At 45.7% G+C, this 19431-nt stretch overlaps 1 protein-coding gene across 8 annotated transcripts in view; it reads left to right on the top strand.

Moving 5' to 3' along the window:
• LOC137538661 (b(0,+)-type amino acid transporter 1-like) overlaps positions 1 to 19431 on the top strand; it is a 154743-nt gene that overhangs the window by 98427 nt on the left and 36885 nt on the right. For 5 of the 8 annotated variants that reach the window (XM_068260939.1, XM_068260940.1, XM_068260942.1 and 2 more), the window contains 3 exons: positions 8759 to 9426; positions 9514 to 9886; positions 14968 to 15079. In XM_068260939.1, the coding sequence (XP_068117040.1) occupies positions 9837 to 9886; positions 14968 to 15079 (162 nt within the window). In that variant the 5' untranslated portion in view covers positions 8759 to 9426; positions 9514 to 9836. Of the gene's footprint in view, positions 1 to 8758; positions 9427 to 9513; positions 9887 to 11424; positions 11562 to 14967; positions 15080 to 19431 lie in introns of all 8 variants that reach the window. The other 3 variants (XM_068260944.1, XM_068260946.1, XM_068260943.1) reach the window with 2 other exon arrangements.

The raw sequence follows: 19431 nt of genomic DNA, 5'->3' as shown, positions 1-19431 counted from the left end.
AAATTCTAGATTAGGTAGCCATATTACTTCCTACCCCTATAAGGGCCCGTTTCCACTATCGCGAATCCGCATGCGTTGCCCGCATGCGGATTCGCACAGTCAGTACAAGTGGATGGGACTGTTTCCACTTGTGCGTTTCCCCGCACGTTTTTCTGTGCAGAAAAAATCTGCATGGTAGGGCCCTCAGAATTCGCCTGCGTGTGGAATGCAGGCGAATCGCACGCAATGTATTTAATAGGGAAATCGCATGCGTTTTCCCCATGCGTTTTTTGCCGCGAATTCGCATGCGATTTCGCATAGGTGTTAATTTACACAGGCAGTGACATGGTTAAATTCGCATACAGCCTTACCTATGCGAAATCGCGGCAAAAAACGCATGCGGAATCGCACCCGCATGCGATTTGCCTGCGGTGATTCGCCGGCGATTCCGCAACGCTATAGTGGAAACGGGCCCTAAAGTAGGGGCTGAAAGCTCATAGTTTGCAGAAGCGCAACAATCTCCTGAGAAGACATATGAGGCAGAAGCTACCTTCCCACACGTGGTTCTAGATGCTGAAGAGATGACAGAGAAGGGGTATTATGCTTAATATTCTGGTGATTTACTTTATTAATTTTTCAGCATTAAAGAGAACCCGAGGTGGGTTTGAAGAATATTATCTGCATACAGAGGCTGGATCTGCCTATACAGCCCAGCCTCTGTTGCTATCCCAAACCCCCCTAAGGTCCCCCTGCACTCTGCAATCCCTCATAAATCACAGCCACGCTGCTGACAAACAGCTTGTCAGAGCTGGCTGTGTTTATCTCTATAGTGTCAGTCTGCTGCTCTCCCCGCCTCCTGAAGAACTCCAGTCCCCGCCTGCATCCCTTCCCTCCCTGCTGATTGGAGGGAAGGGATGGGGGCAGGGACCAGAGCTTTGCAGGAGGCGGGGGAGCAGCTGAGACTGACACTACAGATGTAAACACAGCCTCACAGCACAGCTGTGATTTATGAGGGATTGCAGAGTGCAGGGGGACCTTAGTGGGGTTTGGGATAGCAACAGAGGCTGGGCTGTATAGGCAGATCCAGCCTCTGTATGCAGATAACATTCTTCAAACACACCTCGGGTTCTCTTTAAGTTTTGTTAAAGCGGAATATAACCCTGCATTTCAACTTTGCTCTAAAACATTACTTACAGTATTTTATATGCAACCAGCATTTTTTTTTTTACTAGACCAGCATTGGAAGGGTTACACAGAGCTTCAAAGGACTTACGAGGCCTGTTTTGTAAAAAAAAAAATAAAAAAAAGTTAGATACCTGTGTCTGTTTGTAAGGCACGGAGGACGCCGTCCGCGCCCTCCGTGCCGTTCCGCCGGGTCCCCGCTGTTCAATATCCCCCCGAACCTCCCCCGACCCTTCAGGCTTCACAAAGATGGCCACCGGAGCTGGCCGCGGCTGCGCAGCTCTAAGTAACAGTAGCGTGGATCGGGGGGTTGGCCTTAGAGCTGCGCAGCCCCACTCGCGGCTATGCGAACTGCGCAGCCGCAGCCAGCTCCGGCGGCCATCTTTGTGAAGCCTGTAGAGCCCGACCTGGGCTGTGCGGTCGGGGGACGTTCGGGGGGATATTGAACAGCGGGGACCCGGCGGAACGGCACGGAGGGCGCGGACGGCATCCTCCGTGCCTTACAAACAGACACAGGTATCTAACTTTTTTTATTTATTTTTTTTACAAAACAGGCCTTGTAAGTCCTTTAAAGTTCCTGGAGATTTCTGCAGACGCATCCGAAGCTGACATAGATACATTTTGTTTACATAAATGTATCTAAGTGTTGAATGTGACTCACTCTCTCTGACTGAGAAGAAGCTGGAGGACAGCCAAAGAGTGTGTAACATTTCTCAATAGATACATTTAACTAAATAGAATGTAACAATCTGAACTTCTGCATATCTCTCCACTCTGTGTTTAACCCTTCCAATGCTGGTCTAGTAAAAAAAAAAATGCTTTTTGCATATAATATGCTGTAAATAATGTTTCAGAGCAAAGTTGAAATGCAGAGTTATATTCCGCTTTAAGATGTTAGCAAGAAGTTTTTTAGAAGCTATTTTTTTATGCGATTTCTGTAAGAAGATTACTACAAGTTTTACACAGCTATACACAGCTATTGATACAGACGAGACTACTATTGATCTTATTCTTCATAACACAACCGTTATATTACTTTTTGAATGTACTTAGAAGATTAATGATCGCTTGGCTATAAAGGCCATGATGAGATGGAATACTGTTAGAAGGAAACACTACTTGGAACTGTTCATATTTTGTATATATGCTGTATGATAAGCAAATACAATTTTTTTTATATAAAAGCATATACTGAGTTCTCTGATTCATTTCAAGGTACACCGTCAATCTATAATTACTGTTATAGAGGGTTCAGACCCCACTATGCCGGATTTATATGATAGCAACGCTTTAAAGAGAATCTGTATTGTTAAAATCGCACAAAAGTAAACATACCAGTGCGTTAGGGGACATCTCCTATTACCCTCTGTCACAATTTTGCCGCTCCCCGCCGCATTAAAAGTGGTTAAAAACAGTTTTAAAAAGTTTGTTTATAAACAAACAAAATGGCCACCAAAACAGGAAGTAGGTTGATGTACAGTATGTCCACACATAGAAAATACATCCATACACAAGCAGGCTGTATACACCCTTCCTTTTGAATCTCAAGAGATCATTTGTATGTTTCTTTCCCCCTGCATCTCTCATGCACTGAAGTTTCAGGCTGCTTGTTTCTTCCTGCAAACAGCTTTGCCCTTGTCTGTAATTACTCAGTATGTGAAAGCCCAGCCAGCTCAGAGGAAGATTTATCCAGCTTGTAAAAGATAAGAGAGAAGAGAGAAGCTGCTCTAATCTAAATAATACACATGCAGTGTGCAGAGAGGGGCCTGGAAGGGGGAGTTCATAGCAGAACCACAACACTGAAGAACTTGGCAGCCTTCCAGACACAGGCCGACAAGTCTGACAGGGGAAAGATACATTGATTTATTACAGAGATGGTGATAGTAGAAAGTGCTGCAGTAAGCCAGAACACATTAGAATAGCTTTTGGAACTTGTAGGATGATAAAAAACAGGATGCAATTTTTGTTACGGAGTCTCTTTAAGGGCTGGTCCTTTACTGAGTTAGCAATCATGAAAAAGGCAAGAACCGCTCAGGCTTTTGACAAATTGAGCATTGCCTTCCAATTAGTTATGATCCTTCAAATCGCATCGAAAGATTGCATTTAGTGAAGAATTGTACTGTTAATGGGCACCTTTAGATGAATCATCTGGTCTGCAAGTGATGTTCTCTAATTCCACAAGAAGTTTAGTGTCTTCCATCCCACAATCAATCTGAAACTATAAGGAATTTGCCTTTGTCTGCTAATGATTCCGCCGAGACCCGGGAGGAATCCGCCGCTTTCGGGTCTCAGTGCTTGTTTCCCGCTGATGCCGCTGTTACTGCCTCACAGTCCGCACATTCTGATAGACAGTGCGCCTTCCGCAAAGATAAACAATAATCAGCTGACTCCGGTCAGCTGACAGAGCGGTGTCAGCTGTCGTTACAGCTGACACCTAGGCAGCGCCTTGCTGTGTGATTGGATGTGCGGAGTGTGGCCGGCCACTGATTGGATGATGTCATAACAAGCAAACTGCGCCTGCCCCAAATTCACAGTTTCCAATTCACACTAATCTCACTCAGAGTGTTCGCTATCAAAAGTCCAGCCAAGTCCATATAACAACAATAACAATAACAATAATATTTATATAGCGCTTTTCTCCCTGGGGACTCAAAGCGCTGCGACCCTGCATTATGCAGTCTCAAAGGCTCGGGAAAAGAGGTGAGTTTTTAGCCTTTTTTTAAAGCTGTCCAGAGAAGGAGCCTCTCGTACTGATTGTGGAAGTGAGTTCCATAGAGTAGGGGCTGCATAGGAAAAGGCCCGAGCACCAAATGTTAAGTGTATCCTGGGAATAACCAGCTTCATCTTGTTGGCAGAGCGGAGGGTGCGTGAAGGGGCATAAAGTTCCAATAGATCCGCTATGTATTTGGGTCCCATGTGGTGTAGAGCCTTGAATGTCAGCAGGCAGATCTTAAAATTGATTCTCCATTTTACTGGCAACCAGTGAAGAGTTTGCAGTACTGGGGAGATGTGTGAGCTGCGGGGGGCATTGCAGTACTGGGGTGATGTGTGAGCTGCGGGGGGCATTGCTGTACTGGGGAGATGTGTGAGCTGCGGGGGGCATTGCAGTACTGGGGAGATGTGTGAGCTGCGAGGGGCAGTGCAGTACTGGGGTGATGTGTGAGCTGCGGGGGGCATTGGCTAGGAGTCTGGCTGCAGCATTCTGTAGTAGCTGTAAGGGGCGCAGAGCCTTATCTGTAGATCCGATGAACAGGGCGTTGCAGTAGTCTAGGCGGGAGGATACAAATGCATGAACCAGGGCAGGTAGGTCTTCAGCTGGGATAAGGTGTTTGATTTTCGCTATATTTCTTAGATGGAAGAAGGAAGACTTGACGACAGCTGATACCTGCTGTCTGAGTTTTAGATTTCCATCCAGGATCACCCCAAGGTTTCGCACAGAGTCTTTATACTGTACAGTATCTCCCCCAATTGCTAGTTTGAGGTGGTGAGCGTTTTGAACTTTATCCATCATGTGTGGACCACCTACCACCAACACCTCTGTTTTGTCAGAGTTCAGCCTCAGCCAGCTGGTGTTCATCCAATTTTGTAAATCCACTAGACACGCATTTATGGATGCTGATGGGTCTTGGGTGCCAGGCTTGAAGGACAGATACAGTTGTGTGTCATCTGCATAACAATGGTATCCTAGGCCATAGTTCTGGATTATTTTGCCCAGTGGGAGCATGTAGGCTGCAAAGAGTAATGGTGATAGTACAGAACCCTGTGGAACTCTATAGGCAAGTGGCACTGGATTAGAGTAGTGTGTGCCCAGACATACTTGCTGTGTCCTGCCAGATAGGAAGGTCTGAAACCATCTAAGAACAGTACCCCTTAGGCCACAGTAATTCTTCAGTCGCTGGATAAGAATTTCATGATCCACAGTATCAAATGCTGCTGACAAGTCAAGAAGAATCAGAACTGAGCAATCACCCTTGTCCCTTGCAGTAAGTAGATCATTCATTACTCGGACTAATGCTGTTTCAGTGCTGTGCCTTTTCCTGAATCCTGACTGAAAAGTATCAAAGATGTTGTTATCTGTAAGCCTGGCTTCTAGCTGGTTGGCGACTGCTTTCTCGATAACTTTTGATAGGAATGGTAAGTTCGCCACAGGTCTGTAGTTGGTTACAGAATCAGGATCTAGTGATGGTTTCTTCAGGAGGGGTTTTATGATTGCTTTCTTTAGTTCTTCTGGGAAAAGACCACTTTGCAAGGAGCACTGGGTGATTTTGTGAAGTGCTGGCCTGATCAGCTCTGGGCACTGCATTAAGGATCCAGTTGGGCCAGGATCCAGGTCGCAGGTAGTGGGGCGGAGACTTTGAATGAGAATTCCAAAATCTTCTACACTCAGAGTGTCAAAGACTTGCCATGGTGGTACGGTAGTAGGCATATGCAACGTCCAGTGGTCAATTGATGTAGTTGGTGTAATGCTGGCACGGATGGTAGACACCTTGTTTGTGAAGAAGGCAGAGAATTCTTCACACCTTTCCCTGGAGTATGTGGTTTGGGCTTTTAGGCAGGAAGGATTGCAGAGTGATTCCACTGTGTGGAAGAGTTGAGCAGCTCTGTTGTTGGCTGTAGATATTTTGTGCGAGATAAAGTCTGATTTTTTCTTGGTTATTGCTTGTTGGTATTGTCTGAGGTGTTGAACTAGGCTAGATTTGTGCTCCTCAGACCCTGATTTACGCCACTGTCTTTCTAGTCTGCGCCCTTTCTTTTTTAGATCCATGATGGTTTTGTCAAACCAATTAGCTTTCTGCTTTTTGGTTGCTGATTTGGTGCGCCATGGGACAATACTGTCAAGTGTTTCATATATCGTGGTGTTGTACTGGGTTACTAGAGAGTTTGGGTCCATTTGACTGTGGAGCAGATTTGTAAAATCCAGGTTGGCAGTTATCCTCTCCGGTGTTAATTTACTCAGGGGACGGGTTTTGATTGTTTCTTTAGGGAGCTGCTTGATAGGGTGATGTTCAATAGTAAACTGTATTATGTGATGGTCTGACCACACCACTGGGGTTACTGTTATGTTACTAATGTCCATTCCAAGGTGGAACAGTAAGTCTAGCGTATGCCCTCCTCTGTGGGTAGCTGATTTTACAACTTGTGTGAAGCCTAGTCCACCCATGAGATTTATTAGTTCATTTGCATCTTGTGATTGAGTGTTATCAGCCCGGACGTTGAAGTCACCAAGGATGATCCATCTCGGATAAGACAGAGTCAGCATGGCCAGAAGTTCTGGGAATTCCTGTAGGAAAGGGTCAGCATCTCCGGGGGGACGATAAACCACTAAAATTTTGAAGCCTTTACCAGCTGAGATCTGGGCACCTATACATTCAAAGGACTTTGTTGAGCCAACATTCAGGGCTCTGAGCTGCAGAGTTGTTTTGCCACAAATTGCTACACCCCCTCCTCTGCGGTCTCGTCTTCCCTCACTTAGGACTGAGTAATTGTATGGGATGGTTGCTTCCAATGTGGGGCCCGCATTGGCATCAATCCAGGTTTCTGTGATGCATGAAAAATCGCATGTCTGAATAAGGTCCGCAATAATGGCTGTCTTATTGTTTATAGAGCGGGCATTGCAGAGCAATGCAGTGACTGCATGGGGCTTAGCAATGGCGACTGGGTTCACTGCCGGGGTGTTACTGCATCTCTGACTAGGGACATGGTAACTTCTGCTACTTTCAGCCTCTGATTTCCAGTAAACATCACTGGAGATCGCTGGAAAGTTCTTTCCCTTGAATGGACCTGGGTCCCTGAAGTTGGACTGAGTCTGAGTGTGGCCCTTTTTATGGGCCTGGCCGCCTTTTTTACCTCTGTGCGTTTTATTTAAAATCCCTAGAGATTGCAGCAAATTAGCTTGTTTTTTCCCAATGTGAGATGCAGCTCTCAATGGCCTGAGAGATAGTAAGAAGCTGGCTGTATAGATTAACATTGCTCTTTGTGAAGGAATGGGTTAAGTAAGCTCTTCCTTTGATTGTTGTTGTTTATCAGTGGGGGGTAGACAAAAGCAAATGCTGGCCTTGTGAATCTAATAGGAGAGGTGTGAAAAAGTCCATTGATATGCGGAAGCATGGGGCCTACTAAGGTTTACTTAGAAAGGCAATGGAGTCAATATAATTTCAGCCTCTGAATGCATTTCAAGTATTTGTACAGTCTGCAAAAACGGATTGCCAGCTGAAGGATATTACTGCTGTTTGAGGAAGGAGGATGAATTCCCTTACCTTGGGAAGAGGACTTGGGAAGGTAGGAGATCTGCTTGCTGTGTTGCATGGACATGCTTTTTGATGTGTTTGCTTGTTTGAAGCTGCTGACATCATGAGTATCCAGGTGGAGAAATCCTATTCCATTGTGTGTCCTTGTAGGAGTAGAGAAGGCTTTTGTTTGTTTGTTTGTGTGGATTGTCAGCTTCCCAATCCCATGCAGGACTCCAAAACCAAGGTCAGCTACACATGACTTTCATGGTGAGTACAATCCAGCTTGTAACTTAGCCATCCATAAACTTCCACGTTTCCCAGAAGGTTCCAGTTGTAGCCAGAGATTTCATGGTGCAGAATCTGTAAGTATTTTTGTTCCTTCTGTGCATATATGAGCTTAACTGAGCGCGCTCAAGATGGCAGCCTCTTCTTTTACCTGCTCCACACCTTGTCTCGGCTCTGGGAAGCATTAATCACATACATATGATGAATGACAGCGCTCCTCTTCTATGGCTCTCTTAGTGTCTGTAACAAGTAAACATATTGTACATAGTGCATTACTGTATAAAACATACGTCCACTCTCCCCCAATGAAAAGTGCAGCATGCGTGATTAAAACCAGTGTGAAGCACAAATCCGGAACCCCAGTATGATTAACTGCTCACCAGATGCTTTCCACCTCACATCCAGGTGAATCTAGCGTTTTTTAGTCAACCAATGATCAGGCACCAGACCAATCCTTCTCAGGCACTTAAACTTTTTAATCCAGATTTCATGTAAAATCATGAGATAAAATATTCATAGCGTAACTCGATAAAACTCTGGTAGACAGCCTGCGCTATACAGCGCACTTACTCAATCCTGATAGATATAGCGCATATCGGGCTGCCCAGCGGATATCACCCCCTCTGTGTGAGCCCCTGATGAATCCATAGGACGAAACGCGTAGGGCGGAGTCAGGTGCGACTGACGTCACCAGGTTGCGGAAGCATTCGCCGGCCGGCCGGGATCTGGAACTTGAATACTAGCGGACACGCCACTGTGGAGGAGCGGGACGCCGACGCCACACAGAGGGGGTGATAACCGCTGGGCTGGGCAGCCCGATATGCGCTATATCTATCAGGATTGAGTAAGTGCGCTGTATAGCGCAGGCTGTCTACCAGAGTTTTATTGAGTTACGCTATGAATATTTTATCTTATGTTTTTACATGAAATCTGGATTAGATGCTGGGTGTGCACTCAATTGTTTATGATACTCTGGATATTGACCTAACCTTGGCTTGTTTTTGACTATCCTTGTCTGTTGTGATTAACCTCTGCTTGATTCCTGGAAACTCTTGCCTGCCGCCTGGACCGACCTCTGCTAGTTACTGGATACTCTCGTCTGCTGCCTGGACCGACCTCTGCTAGTTACTGGAAACTCTTGCCTGCCGCCTGGACCGACCTCTGCTAGTTACTGGAAACTCTTGCCTGCCGCCTGGACCGACCTCTGCTAGTTACTGGAAACTCTTGCCTGCCGCCTGGACCGACCTCTGCTAGTTACTGGAAACTCTTGCCTGCCACCTGGACCGACCTCTGCTAGTTACTAGATACTCTTGCCTGCCGCCTGGACCGACCATTGCATGTTTACTGGATACTCTTGTCTGCCGCCTGGACCGACTATTGCCTGTTACTGGATACTTCTTGCATGCTACCTAAACTGGACGATAAGTATACTCCAACTATCCCTGTCAGTTATTTGAATAACTTTGCATGCAGACTAGTAGAAACTTTGTCATAACTTGCATCATCTATTATCTGTTGAATAACACTGCATGTAGACTTGCATGAACTATCTCACAACCTGGGTCATCCATTACCTGTTGAATAACTTTGCATGAAGACTTGCATGAACTGTCTTATACCTGGTTTAACCATTGCCTGAACCTTGTCTGTGGATTGCTGGACTCCTCTCCTGATACTTGAGAATCTGCACTAGCCATCTCTCTGCCATTACCGACAAACGACGCTGACAGCCTCATCCTTCTGAACCAAGGTAATAATCCTGTGTGATACTGATGAACTGTTGAGCTGTGTTACTAGCCTCATTAGGGTTCTAACAGGTTATTCCTCTCTATTTCAGTCTGTATACCTTGCACGTTAAAGTGAACCTCCGGACTAAAAATCTACTCAGCAGAACTGAAAAGGCTTGGTGTTTCTTTAACAGTTTCAGAGCATCAGAACTTTGTTTTTCTTACTAAAGCATCATTTTTAGCTGCATTTTTAGCTAAGCTCCACCCATCAAAGAAAACTGCCCGGGATTTTTTTCCCTGATGCTGTGCAAAGCATGATGGGATTTCCTATGTTGTTATTCACGTTGCCTAGTAGCAACTGGGAGGGGTAATCAGCGCACAGGAGAGTGGAACTGTGTCTTATGCTCTTTGTCTCCTCCTTTCAACCAAATATATGGCTGCCCTCATGAAATCACAAACATTTGTCTGTTCTTTTAAAACAAGGTGGGTAAGAGATTATATTACCTATCTATTTTAATTAACATAACTAATGTAACTTAATGACAGTATGTTTGTTTAGGCTGAAGTTCCTCTTTAAGACCTGGGGGTAACCGTAGTCAGGAGACAAATAAAGTGTCCTGTTCACCCGGGGGCGTGTCTATAGGTGAAGACGTGGGCTGGGCTCAGAGCCACAGTAATAGATTGGGGCATAGAGACTGAGTGAGGACATGAAATGTCAAGTCTTATGGTGGCCATACATGGTACAATAAAAACGTTCGATTATCCCGTTTATTCGATCTAAATGATCAAATCGAATGAAGAAAGAGAAGGGCCTTGCACATCCCACAGTAAAACTTTGCATTTATTGAAAAAATTAAAAGGCATACATTACAATTCCATAAACTGGCAGAGAGAGGTACAGGCTAAATGGGGAGGTCGACAGCCGTTTCGCGCCGTTACATTCCGTGGCGCATCATCCTGATGATGCGCCACGGAATGTAATGGCGCGAAACGGCTGTCGACCTCCCCATTTAGCCTGTACCTCTCTCTGCCAGTTTATGGAATTGTAATGTATGCCTTTTAATATTTCCAATAAATGCAAAGTTTTACTGTGGGATGTGCAAGGCCCTTCTCTTTCTACAACTTGGACTGTGAATTTATCTGGCTGGTGCACTCCCTTGGTGTTTGAGTTCAGCCTCTTGTGCATGGTCACTTCTCTGCTGTTTGATCAAATCGAATGAAAGTTGAAAATGTTTGTTTTTTTTCTATCAAGAATTTCGAACGATTATCCCGTTTTTTCGAGAAAAATCAGATTGGACATGCTGGAAAAATCTTTATATTCGATCTAACGGAATAATCAAACTAAATTATCTAATCGAAAAAAAATGAAAAATTGTACCATGTATGGCTACCCTTACAGGCGCCTGGGCTCGCTATTCATCTATCATGTGGGAAGATGGGGTTTTTCAGGGCTCTTTCACATCTGCGCAAACTTTGAGCATTTTGAGGCAACGCTAAAGTTCGCGTTAACGAAGGTAAAATGAAAGTCCACAGACTTTCATTTTACCTTTCACACCCGACGCTGCGTTTCAGTACATTGCGGTTCCGACGCACCCGGGCGCAGTTTTTCGTCCAACGCACCCGGGAGTCAGGGTTTTCCGTCGGGTTCAATTGGTAGCTACCGCCGCTGATTGCGTCGCACCGCAGATACCCGACGTCACGCCGCAGGCTATCAACGCGTGCAGGAGAACGGCTCCTGCACGCGTTGTCTGATGTGAAAGAGCCCTAAGCGATATAAGGGGCTATCCTGAGAGTGATTTGGCCTATATTCATCCTTGTAGCTGTGGCTGAAATGTTGGCATAATAAACCAAACAGCGCATGTGTGAAGGCTCTACTGAATAACACCACTTCTGGGCTGCTGTAGTATTTCGGAACGCCCGCGTGCAACAAAGTGACATGTGTGTTGATAGAAGTGAATTCCGGCACAGTGAGGGCAGCAGGAGGGTTTTCCTCCCTTCACACCCCTGTGTAATACTTACAGGCAGGATTAATTATTAGTGACAGTGACCTCTGCTCCGCCATCCTTCCCGCTGTCTATGTCAGATTACCTGAGCTGCATGAGACTCTTCCAGAGAACCTCCATCAGCCCTACAAGACCAGACACAGCTCTCGGCACAGGTAAAGCAGTGCTTGTGGGGTTATTCTTCCCAGGAGACCTTGCTCTGTTCACAATGATGGCTCTGCATTTCGTTTACCCTCAAATCGATTTTTAATATTACAACTATCATGAAAAAAAAAAAAAATGTAAAATATATAAAGTATATGTTCTCCCAGATTATAACGCACCATAAATTACTGTTTTACTATGTTGCTGTCACTTACTGTAGGTGATAACAAGCTGGCAGATCTGAAAGATTTCAGACTACTTTATCATCTGATGGGGGATTCTCAGTACTAACTTTATACAAAGATGCCGGCCTCCCTACTTGTTGCACAAATGTTGCCAGTTGGACTGAGATGCTGTCATTCAGTAAGTGCTTTCAAAAATAAAGAGATACCTGAGAATCCCCCATGAGAAGATAGACTAGTTCAAAACCTGTCAGATTTTCATTACCTTCTGTAAGTGACGGCGACATAGGGAAAATATAATTTATTGTGAATTTTTGTCTGGTAGAATGCTACATTTTATGTGTAAATGTATTTTAAATTTAAAAAGTAATATAGAGCAGTCTGTATATAATCTTATGCTGCCAGGTAACAGGTATTGTTTAAAGGGAAATAAATATGGCAGCCTCCATTTTCTTCTCACTTTGGTTGTCCTTTAAGGCCCGGTTCACATTGCATAAAAAAGCAGTCCATTTAGCAAACCCTAACGGAGGTGAACAGATTGATAATCAATAGGATCTGTTCGCATTGCTCCATTTCAATGGATCTGTTCTGCTCATTCCGCCAAACATATCCCTAACTTTGGGTCTACAGCGATTTTTCGGGATTGGTGCGCCTGTCGCATTAACTATGCACTAATAGAACAGAGGGTCTATGGACAGGGCCGGTTCTAAGCAAGGTGAAACATTTCTATCAGGCGCAGAGATTACAGGGGCAGCATGTTTGTACTGTGTTTACACTAACAGCATGCAGAGTAGGAGAGGAGAGCGAGGTGAAGAGGTCATCATTGAGGGAAAAGCAGCTTGTTGTGCTGTGTGAGGAGTCTGACAGTGAGTGAGGAGGGGGAGGCAGGAGAGCATCATTGGGGAAAAGCAGCTTGTTGTGCTGTGTGAGGAGTCTGACATTGAGTTAGGAGGTGGGAGGCAGGAGAGCATCATTGGGGAAAAGCAGCTTGTTGTGCTGTGTGAGGAGTCTGACAGTGAGTCAGGAGGGGGGAGGCAGAAGAGCATCATTGGGTAAAAGCAGCTTGTTGTGCTGTGTGAGGAGTCTGACATTGAGTTAGGAGGTGGGAGGCAGGAGAGCATCATTGGGGAAAAGCAGCTTGTTGTGCTGTGTGAGGATTCTGACAGTGAGTGAGGAGGGGGGGGGCAGGAGAGTAGCATTGGGGAAAAGCAGCTTGTTGTGCTGTGTGAGGATTCTGACAGTGAGTGAGGAGGGGGAGGCAGGAGAACATCATTGGGGAAAAGCAGCTTGTTGTGCTGTGTGAGGAGTCTGACAGTGAGTGAGGAGGGGGGAGGCAGGAGAGGAGCAGTGTTTCATTTGACTTGCACAACAGGAGGGAGGAGGTGGCACTGCTGTCCTGACTGAGGAGGAATAGAGTGGCTGAGGGTGAGTAGATTAAAGAAAATGATACATCTATTTTAACCATTTCAGCCCGCTGGGATTTTTCACCTTATGCAACAGAGCAATTTTCACCTCCCATTCATTCGCCAATAACTTTATCACTAATTGATCTATATCTTGTTTTTCCGCCACCAATTAGGCTTTCTTTGGGTGGTACATTTTGCTAAGAATCATTTTTTTAAAATACATTTTAACAGGAGAATTAAGAAAAAAAAATCATAATTACTCAGTTTTTGGCCACTATAGCTTTAAAATAATACATACTACCATAATTAAAACCTATGTATTGTATTTTCCCATTTGTCTCAGTTATTACACCATTTAAATTACATCCCTATCACAATGTATGGTGCCAATCTTTTATTTGAAAATGAAGGTGCATTTTTCAGTTTTGCTTCCATCACTATTTACAAGTTTATAATTTAAAAAAAATGTTTGTAATATACCCTCTTCACATGCATATTTAAAAAGTTCAGACCCTTATGTAACTATTTTTTTTTATTGTATTTTTTTTCCCATTAAAATTTTTATTTTGGGTAACTTGTGGTGTGGGAGGTAAACAGTTAATTTTAAATGTAATAATGTGAGTTTATTTAAAAAATGTATGTAGATGTAGTTTTACTATTTGGCCACAAGATGGCCACAGTGAGATTTTTTTTTTTTATTTTTTTTTTATAGTCTTGGAAGGGAGAGTTTTTCAGAAAGACTGCGGTCTCTGATGAGAGGCAGTCGTTTTTTCTGCCAGGGACTTAGATCGATGAATTGGAACTATATTCCCATTCATTGATCTCAGGGCTAACAGGGGCCATCACGTGAACATGCGCAATAGCGCGCAGCAGCCCAGCAGCAGGAATGGTTAAATAAACCTAACTATGTATTTATAGTTCATTAAAGGCAACCTGAGCTGAACCTCGGTAAAAAAAGACATACTTACCTAGAAAGAGGGAAGCCTTTAGATCCTGTAGATGCTTCCTGTATCCTCCACACCGCTACTGCTGCTCGCCGGGGCCCTCCGGAACATCGGGGAGGTACTTATCTTCTGGCATGAGTGTGACTGTGCAAGCCACGCCTCTGCAGTAACACAGTACTTCCTGCTCGTACCTAAAGAAGAGCCCCGCCCCGATCTTACCCACAAGCCCTTGTACATTTACTTTGAGGGGTCCACGCTCAGTGTCGGGGGGCCGGAGAGTGGCGTAAGAAGCCTCTATAGGAAACAGAGGCTTCACTTGTCTTAGTTAAAAAAAAATTTTAAGCCCGAGGTTTGCTTTGGGTAAACTTTAAAGCGGACCTGAACTCAGAACTTCCTCTCTGCTCTAAAAGATAAGCAACAGCATAGTAACCTTTAAAGAAAAACATTTCTTTATTACAGCTGATACAAATCCTGCAATAAATCTGCAGTGTGTCTACTTCCTGCTTTCATGGCAGCAGACATATTGTTAACATCCTTTGTTTTCCAATTAGCTACTCTGCTGAGGCAGTCAGCTGGCATGGGAGATATCCAATTAAAACTTATGATTAGTCACAGATGAGGGGAATTAGACAGGCTAAACTCTCTAAATACATACAGGGTGCATTTCTCTGTGTTTTCCTTCTGACCTGTGCAAGAGTTCAGGTCCACTTTAATAGAATCAAGAGATACTTAAATAAATAAATAAATACATAGAGAGCCCTCCTGACAAATAGATAAGCATGAAGGGGGTACCTGAGCAATGCAATCATTAATAGAGGGGTGCGTACGGTAATAATGTTGAGAAACACTGATCTGGGGGACTGACGTTCCTCTTCAACCTTTCAGATCGAGCGCCAGGATGGGGGAAGGGAGAAAACGGAAAAAGGCCAAAGAGGATGGAGAGGACAACCAGACTGTTCAGAGCAAGGAGGCTCCAGCCATGCAGCTGAAGAAACAGGCAAGTGCACGGCGAAGGTGATACACTAATGAAAAGTAAAGCCATAATTGCACCTTCACCAGGGCCGGATTTACCATAAGGCACTGTAGGCTTGTGCCTATAGGCGCTTGATGATGGAGGGGCAGCTCACTCCCCTCCCCACTACCTCCCTCCCTCCTTCCTTCCCTATGCAGAGTCCAGCATTGCACTGACGAGATCTCCCTTCAGTCAGCGGCACCACTAGCTACTTAATACTGAGGGTACCTCTGGCTACCTAACACTAAGCGCCACCTGTAGCCACCTATAACAGGCAAGGGAAGTAAGGGAGAAGTGACAGCTAGGTGCAGTTTGGTGGGGGGTTTAGGTTCATGTTGGGAAAAATCTAAGGTGCCAGGACATCTGTGCCTGCAGGCTCCTGTGTGGTAAAACCAGGCATGACCTATACCAAATGTAGACAGCCTGCTATGGGACTGCTCAGTATCCTGGCTGTCTCCACGCCTCCAGCAATGGTTACTGAGATACAGGTGCGTAACTAGGGGGGGTAGGGGTAGGACACGTGCCCCCGGGCGCTAGGTCCCCAAGGGCGCTTCTGCAGTGTCTTTTTTCTTTTCATTTATTTGCGTTGCGTTGCTAGCGCAGTGTATGCTCGGCTCAGCCCGCCTTAACCGCCAGGCTCAGGGTCTCCCTCAGTCAGTGACGTCGTGCAGCCTGGCAACGTGACGTCACACGTTATAATCGCCGCACATAGCGGCAAGGCAGTCGGCAGACAGAGGCGCAGCCAGGCGCCAGCAAGACAGCCCCTGATCCCTAGCCTGCAGAGTAGACAGGTCTGCAGACTGAGACCGCAGACATCACGTCACAGACAGCGTACACGGTGCGTGGAGTCCTCAGCTCAGCCAGGGTCACAGGTGGAGCCGTGGAGGCAGGCAGCAGCTGGACCGGATTCAGCCAATGCCAGAGCCAGGTGGGGCAGGCAGGCAGCCAACTGGCTGAGCTCAGGACAAAAGCGCCTGGGGGGACCGCCGCCCGAGGGGCCTATAAACAGTTATGGTGCGGTGGATTGGAACATACATGCTATTACTGAGGGAGGGTGGGTTGGTGGGGGAGCGTGAGCCTGGGGGGGGGGGGGATATATACCTGCCTACATATACTGGGCACATATACCCCCTGACTACATATACTGGGGACATATACCCCTGACTACATATACTGGGCACATATACCCCTGATTACATATACTGGGCACATATCCCCCTGCCTACATATACTGGGCACATATCCCCCTGGCTACATATACTGGGCACATATACACCTGACTACATATACTGGGACATATACCCCTGGCTACATATACTGGGCATATATACCCCTGGCTACATATACTGGGCATATATACCCCTGGCTACATATACTGGGCACATACACCCCTGACTACATATACTGGGCACATATACCCCTGGCTACATTTACTGGGCACATATACCCCTGACGACATATACTGGGCACATATACCCCCTGACTACATATACTGGGACATATACCCCCTGACTACATATACTGGGGACATATACTCCTGACTACATATACTGGGCACATATACCCCTGACTACATATACTGGGCACATATACCCCTGGCTACATTTACTGGGCACATATACCCCTGACTATATATACTGGGGACATATACCCCTGGCTACATATACTGGGGACATATACCCCTGGCTAAATATACTGGGCACATATACCCCCCACTACATATACTGGGCACATATACCCCCTGACTACATATACTGGGGACATATACCCCTGACTACATATACTGGGCACATATACCCCTGGCTACATATACTGGGCACATATACCCCTGACTACATATACTGGGCACATATACCCCTGGCTACATTTACTGGGCACATATACCCATGGCTACATTTACTGGCCACATATACCCCTGGCTACATATACTGGGACATATACCCCTGGCTACTTTTACTGGGCACATATACCCCTGGCTACATTTACTGGGCACATATACCCCTGGCTACATTTACTGGGCACATATAACCATGGCTACATTTACTGGGCACATATACCCCTGGCTACATATACTGGGCACATATACACCTGGCTACATATACTGGGCACATATACCCCTGGCTACATTTACTGGGCATATGTGGCTACATATACTGGGCACATATACCCCTGGCTACATATACTGGGCACATATACCCCTGGCTATATATACTGGGCACATATTATACCCCTGGCTACATATACTGGGCACATATTATACCCCTGGCTACATATACTGGGCACATATATCTCTGGCAACATATACTGGGCACATATACCCCTGGCTACCTGTTCTGTGGACATCTCTACCCCTGGCTACCTGTTCTGTGGACATCTCTACCCCTGGGTACCTGTTCTGTGGACATCTCTACCCCTGGCTACCTGTTCTGGGGACATCTATACCGCTGGCCACCTATTCTGGGGACATCTATACCGCTGGCTACATATTCTGGGGACACCTATAGACCTAGGGCTACCTATTTTTGGGGAACCACTGCTGTCAGATTGAGTTTTTGTATTTTGGGGAACTGCTGCCAGGTGAGAGGTGTCTACCATATTAAGGGGGCATTCTGCCTATTTATGTTAAATGCTGTCTATTTATGTGCCTCATGACTGCTGAATTTGTCTTGTTGGGAGCCTCATGACTGCTGAATTTGTCTTGTTGGGGGCCTCATGATTGCTAAATTTGTCTTGTTGGGGGCCTCATGATTGCTGAATTTGTCTTGTTGGGGGCCTCATGATTGCTGAATTTGTCTTGTTGGGGGCCTCATGATTGCTGAATTTGTCTTGTTTGGGGCCTCATTATTGCTGAATTTGTCTTGTTGGGGGCCTCATGATTGCTGAGTTGGTCATGTTGGGGGCCTCATGATTGCTCATGATTGCTAAATTTGTCTTGATTGGGGGGGGGGGGGCTCATGATTGCTGAATTTGTCTTGTTGGGGGCCTCATGATTGCTAAATTTGTCTTGTTGGGGGCCTCATGATTGCTGAATTTGTCTTGTTGGGGGCCTCATGATTGCTGAATTTGTCTTGTTTGGGGCCTCATTATTGCTGAATTTGTCTTGTTGGGGGCCTCATGATTGCTGAGTTGGTCATGTTGGGGGCCTCATGATTGCTCATGATTGCTAAATTTGTCTTGATTGGGGGGGGCTCATGATTGCTGAATTTGTCTTGGAACATGCTGGAAAGTACATACTGAGGGAGGGTGGGTGAGCGTGAGCCTGCTAACTTCCTGTACATTTGGCTCCACCCACAACCACGCCCACACTATGCGCGCGCCGCAGCCTTCACCTTAGGGGGCGCATTAATAGTCCTTTGTCCCTGGCCGCTGAAAGCCCTAGCTACGCCTCTGCTGAGATACCCTGGTAAGCGACAGCTAAGGCTGGGACTATATTTATCACATGTACATTCAACTGTGAGCTCTCTTGAAGAACAGCTAGTGACATTAATTGTTCAGTGTACTCTGTAAGGCACAATTGAATATAAACTTGAAGGTTGAAAGGCACAACCTTACAGAGAACCCGAGGCGGTTCGTAGGGGGCAGATGAGACACAGAGACATGTTCTTTGCCTCACGACATGCCTCTGTGTCTCCCCACCGCTGCGCAATAACACATTGGGCAGCTCTCTCTCCCTGGCCACGCCCACTGCCGCTCCCCCACCTCCCTGCTGTGAGAGAGAGAGTAGGGTTAGGTATAGTTACAGCACAATATATGTAATATATACAAATTATTAAATTATGTACAGTATATTTACACAAAGGGGTGGTCTAGGGGTTAGGGATAGATCTGTGTGAGCCTAAAGTTAGGTATAATTGCAGTTAAAATACTTGTAAAATCTACCATTGTATTACTATGCTTAGCACAAGTGTAAATATTGTTTTTTGTTATAGACGCTATTTGATGTTTCATTTCAGAATTCATTTGTTGTTATAGACGGTATTTTGCCGTTTCATTTCCGTTTATTCAACCTATTTAGCACTAGATTTTCGTTTACAAGCTATAAACGAAAATTATTGTTTTACATTACAACGTATAATTTCGGCTATATCCGGCGCCCTTTTTTCCATGCGCCCTTTTTTGATATCTGCGCCTAAGTCAAACTCCCTCCCCCCCACCTCTGTATTTACCCCTTGTGCCTCTGTACTCTGTTTGCCCCTGTGCCTAAATTTGTACCCCCCTGTGCCGCTCTCTGCTTTTACCCCCTATTTGCCCCGCTTTCCCCCCTCGCTCTCTGCCTATGGACTCACCTTCCAGCCCGACAGTGGCGGCGCCAGGGGGGTGCTTTGGGGTGCTGAACC

Source organism: Hyperolius riggenbachi, chromosome 11 (genome assembly GCF_040937935.1).
Source record: "Hyperolius riggenbachi isolate aHypRig1 chromosome 11, aHypRig1.pri, whole genome shotgun sequence".
Lineage (NCBI taxonomy): Eukaryota > Metazoa > Chordata > Amphibia > Anura > Hyperoliidae > Hyperolius > Hyperolius riggenbachi.
This window is presented reverse-complemented; position numbering and strand designations above follow the sequence as displayed.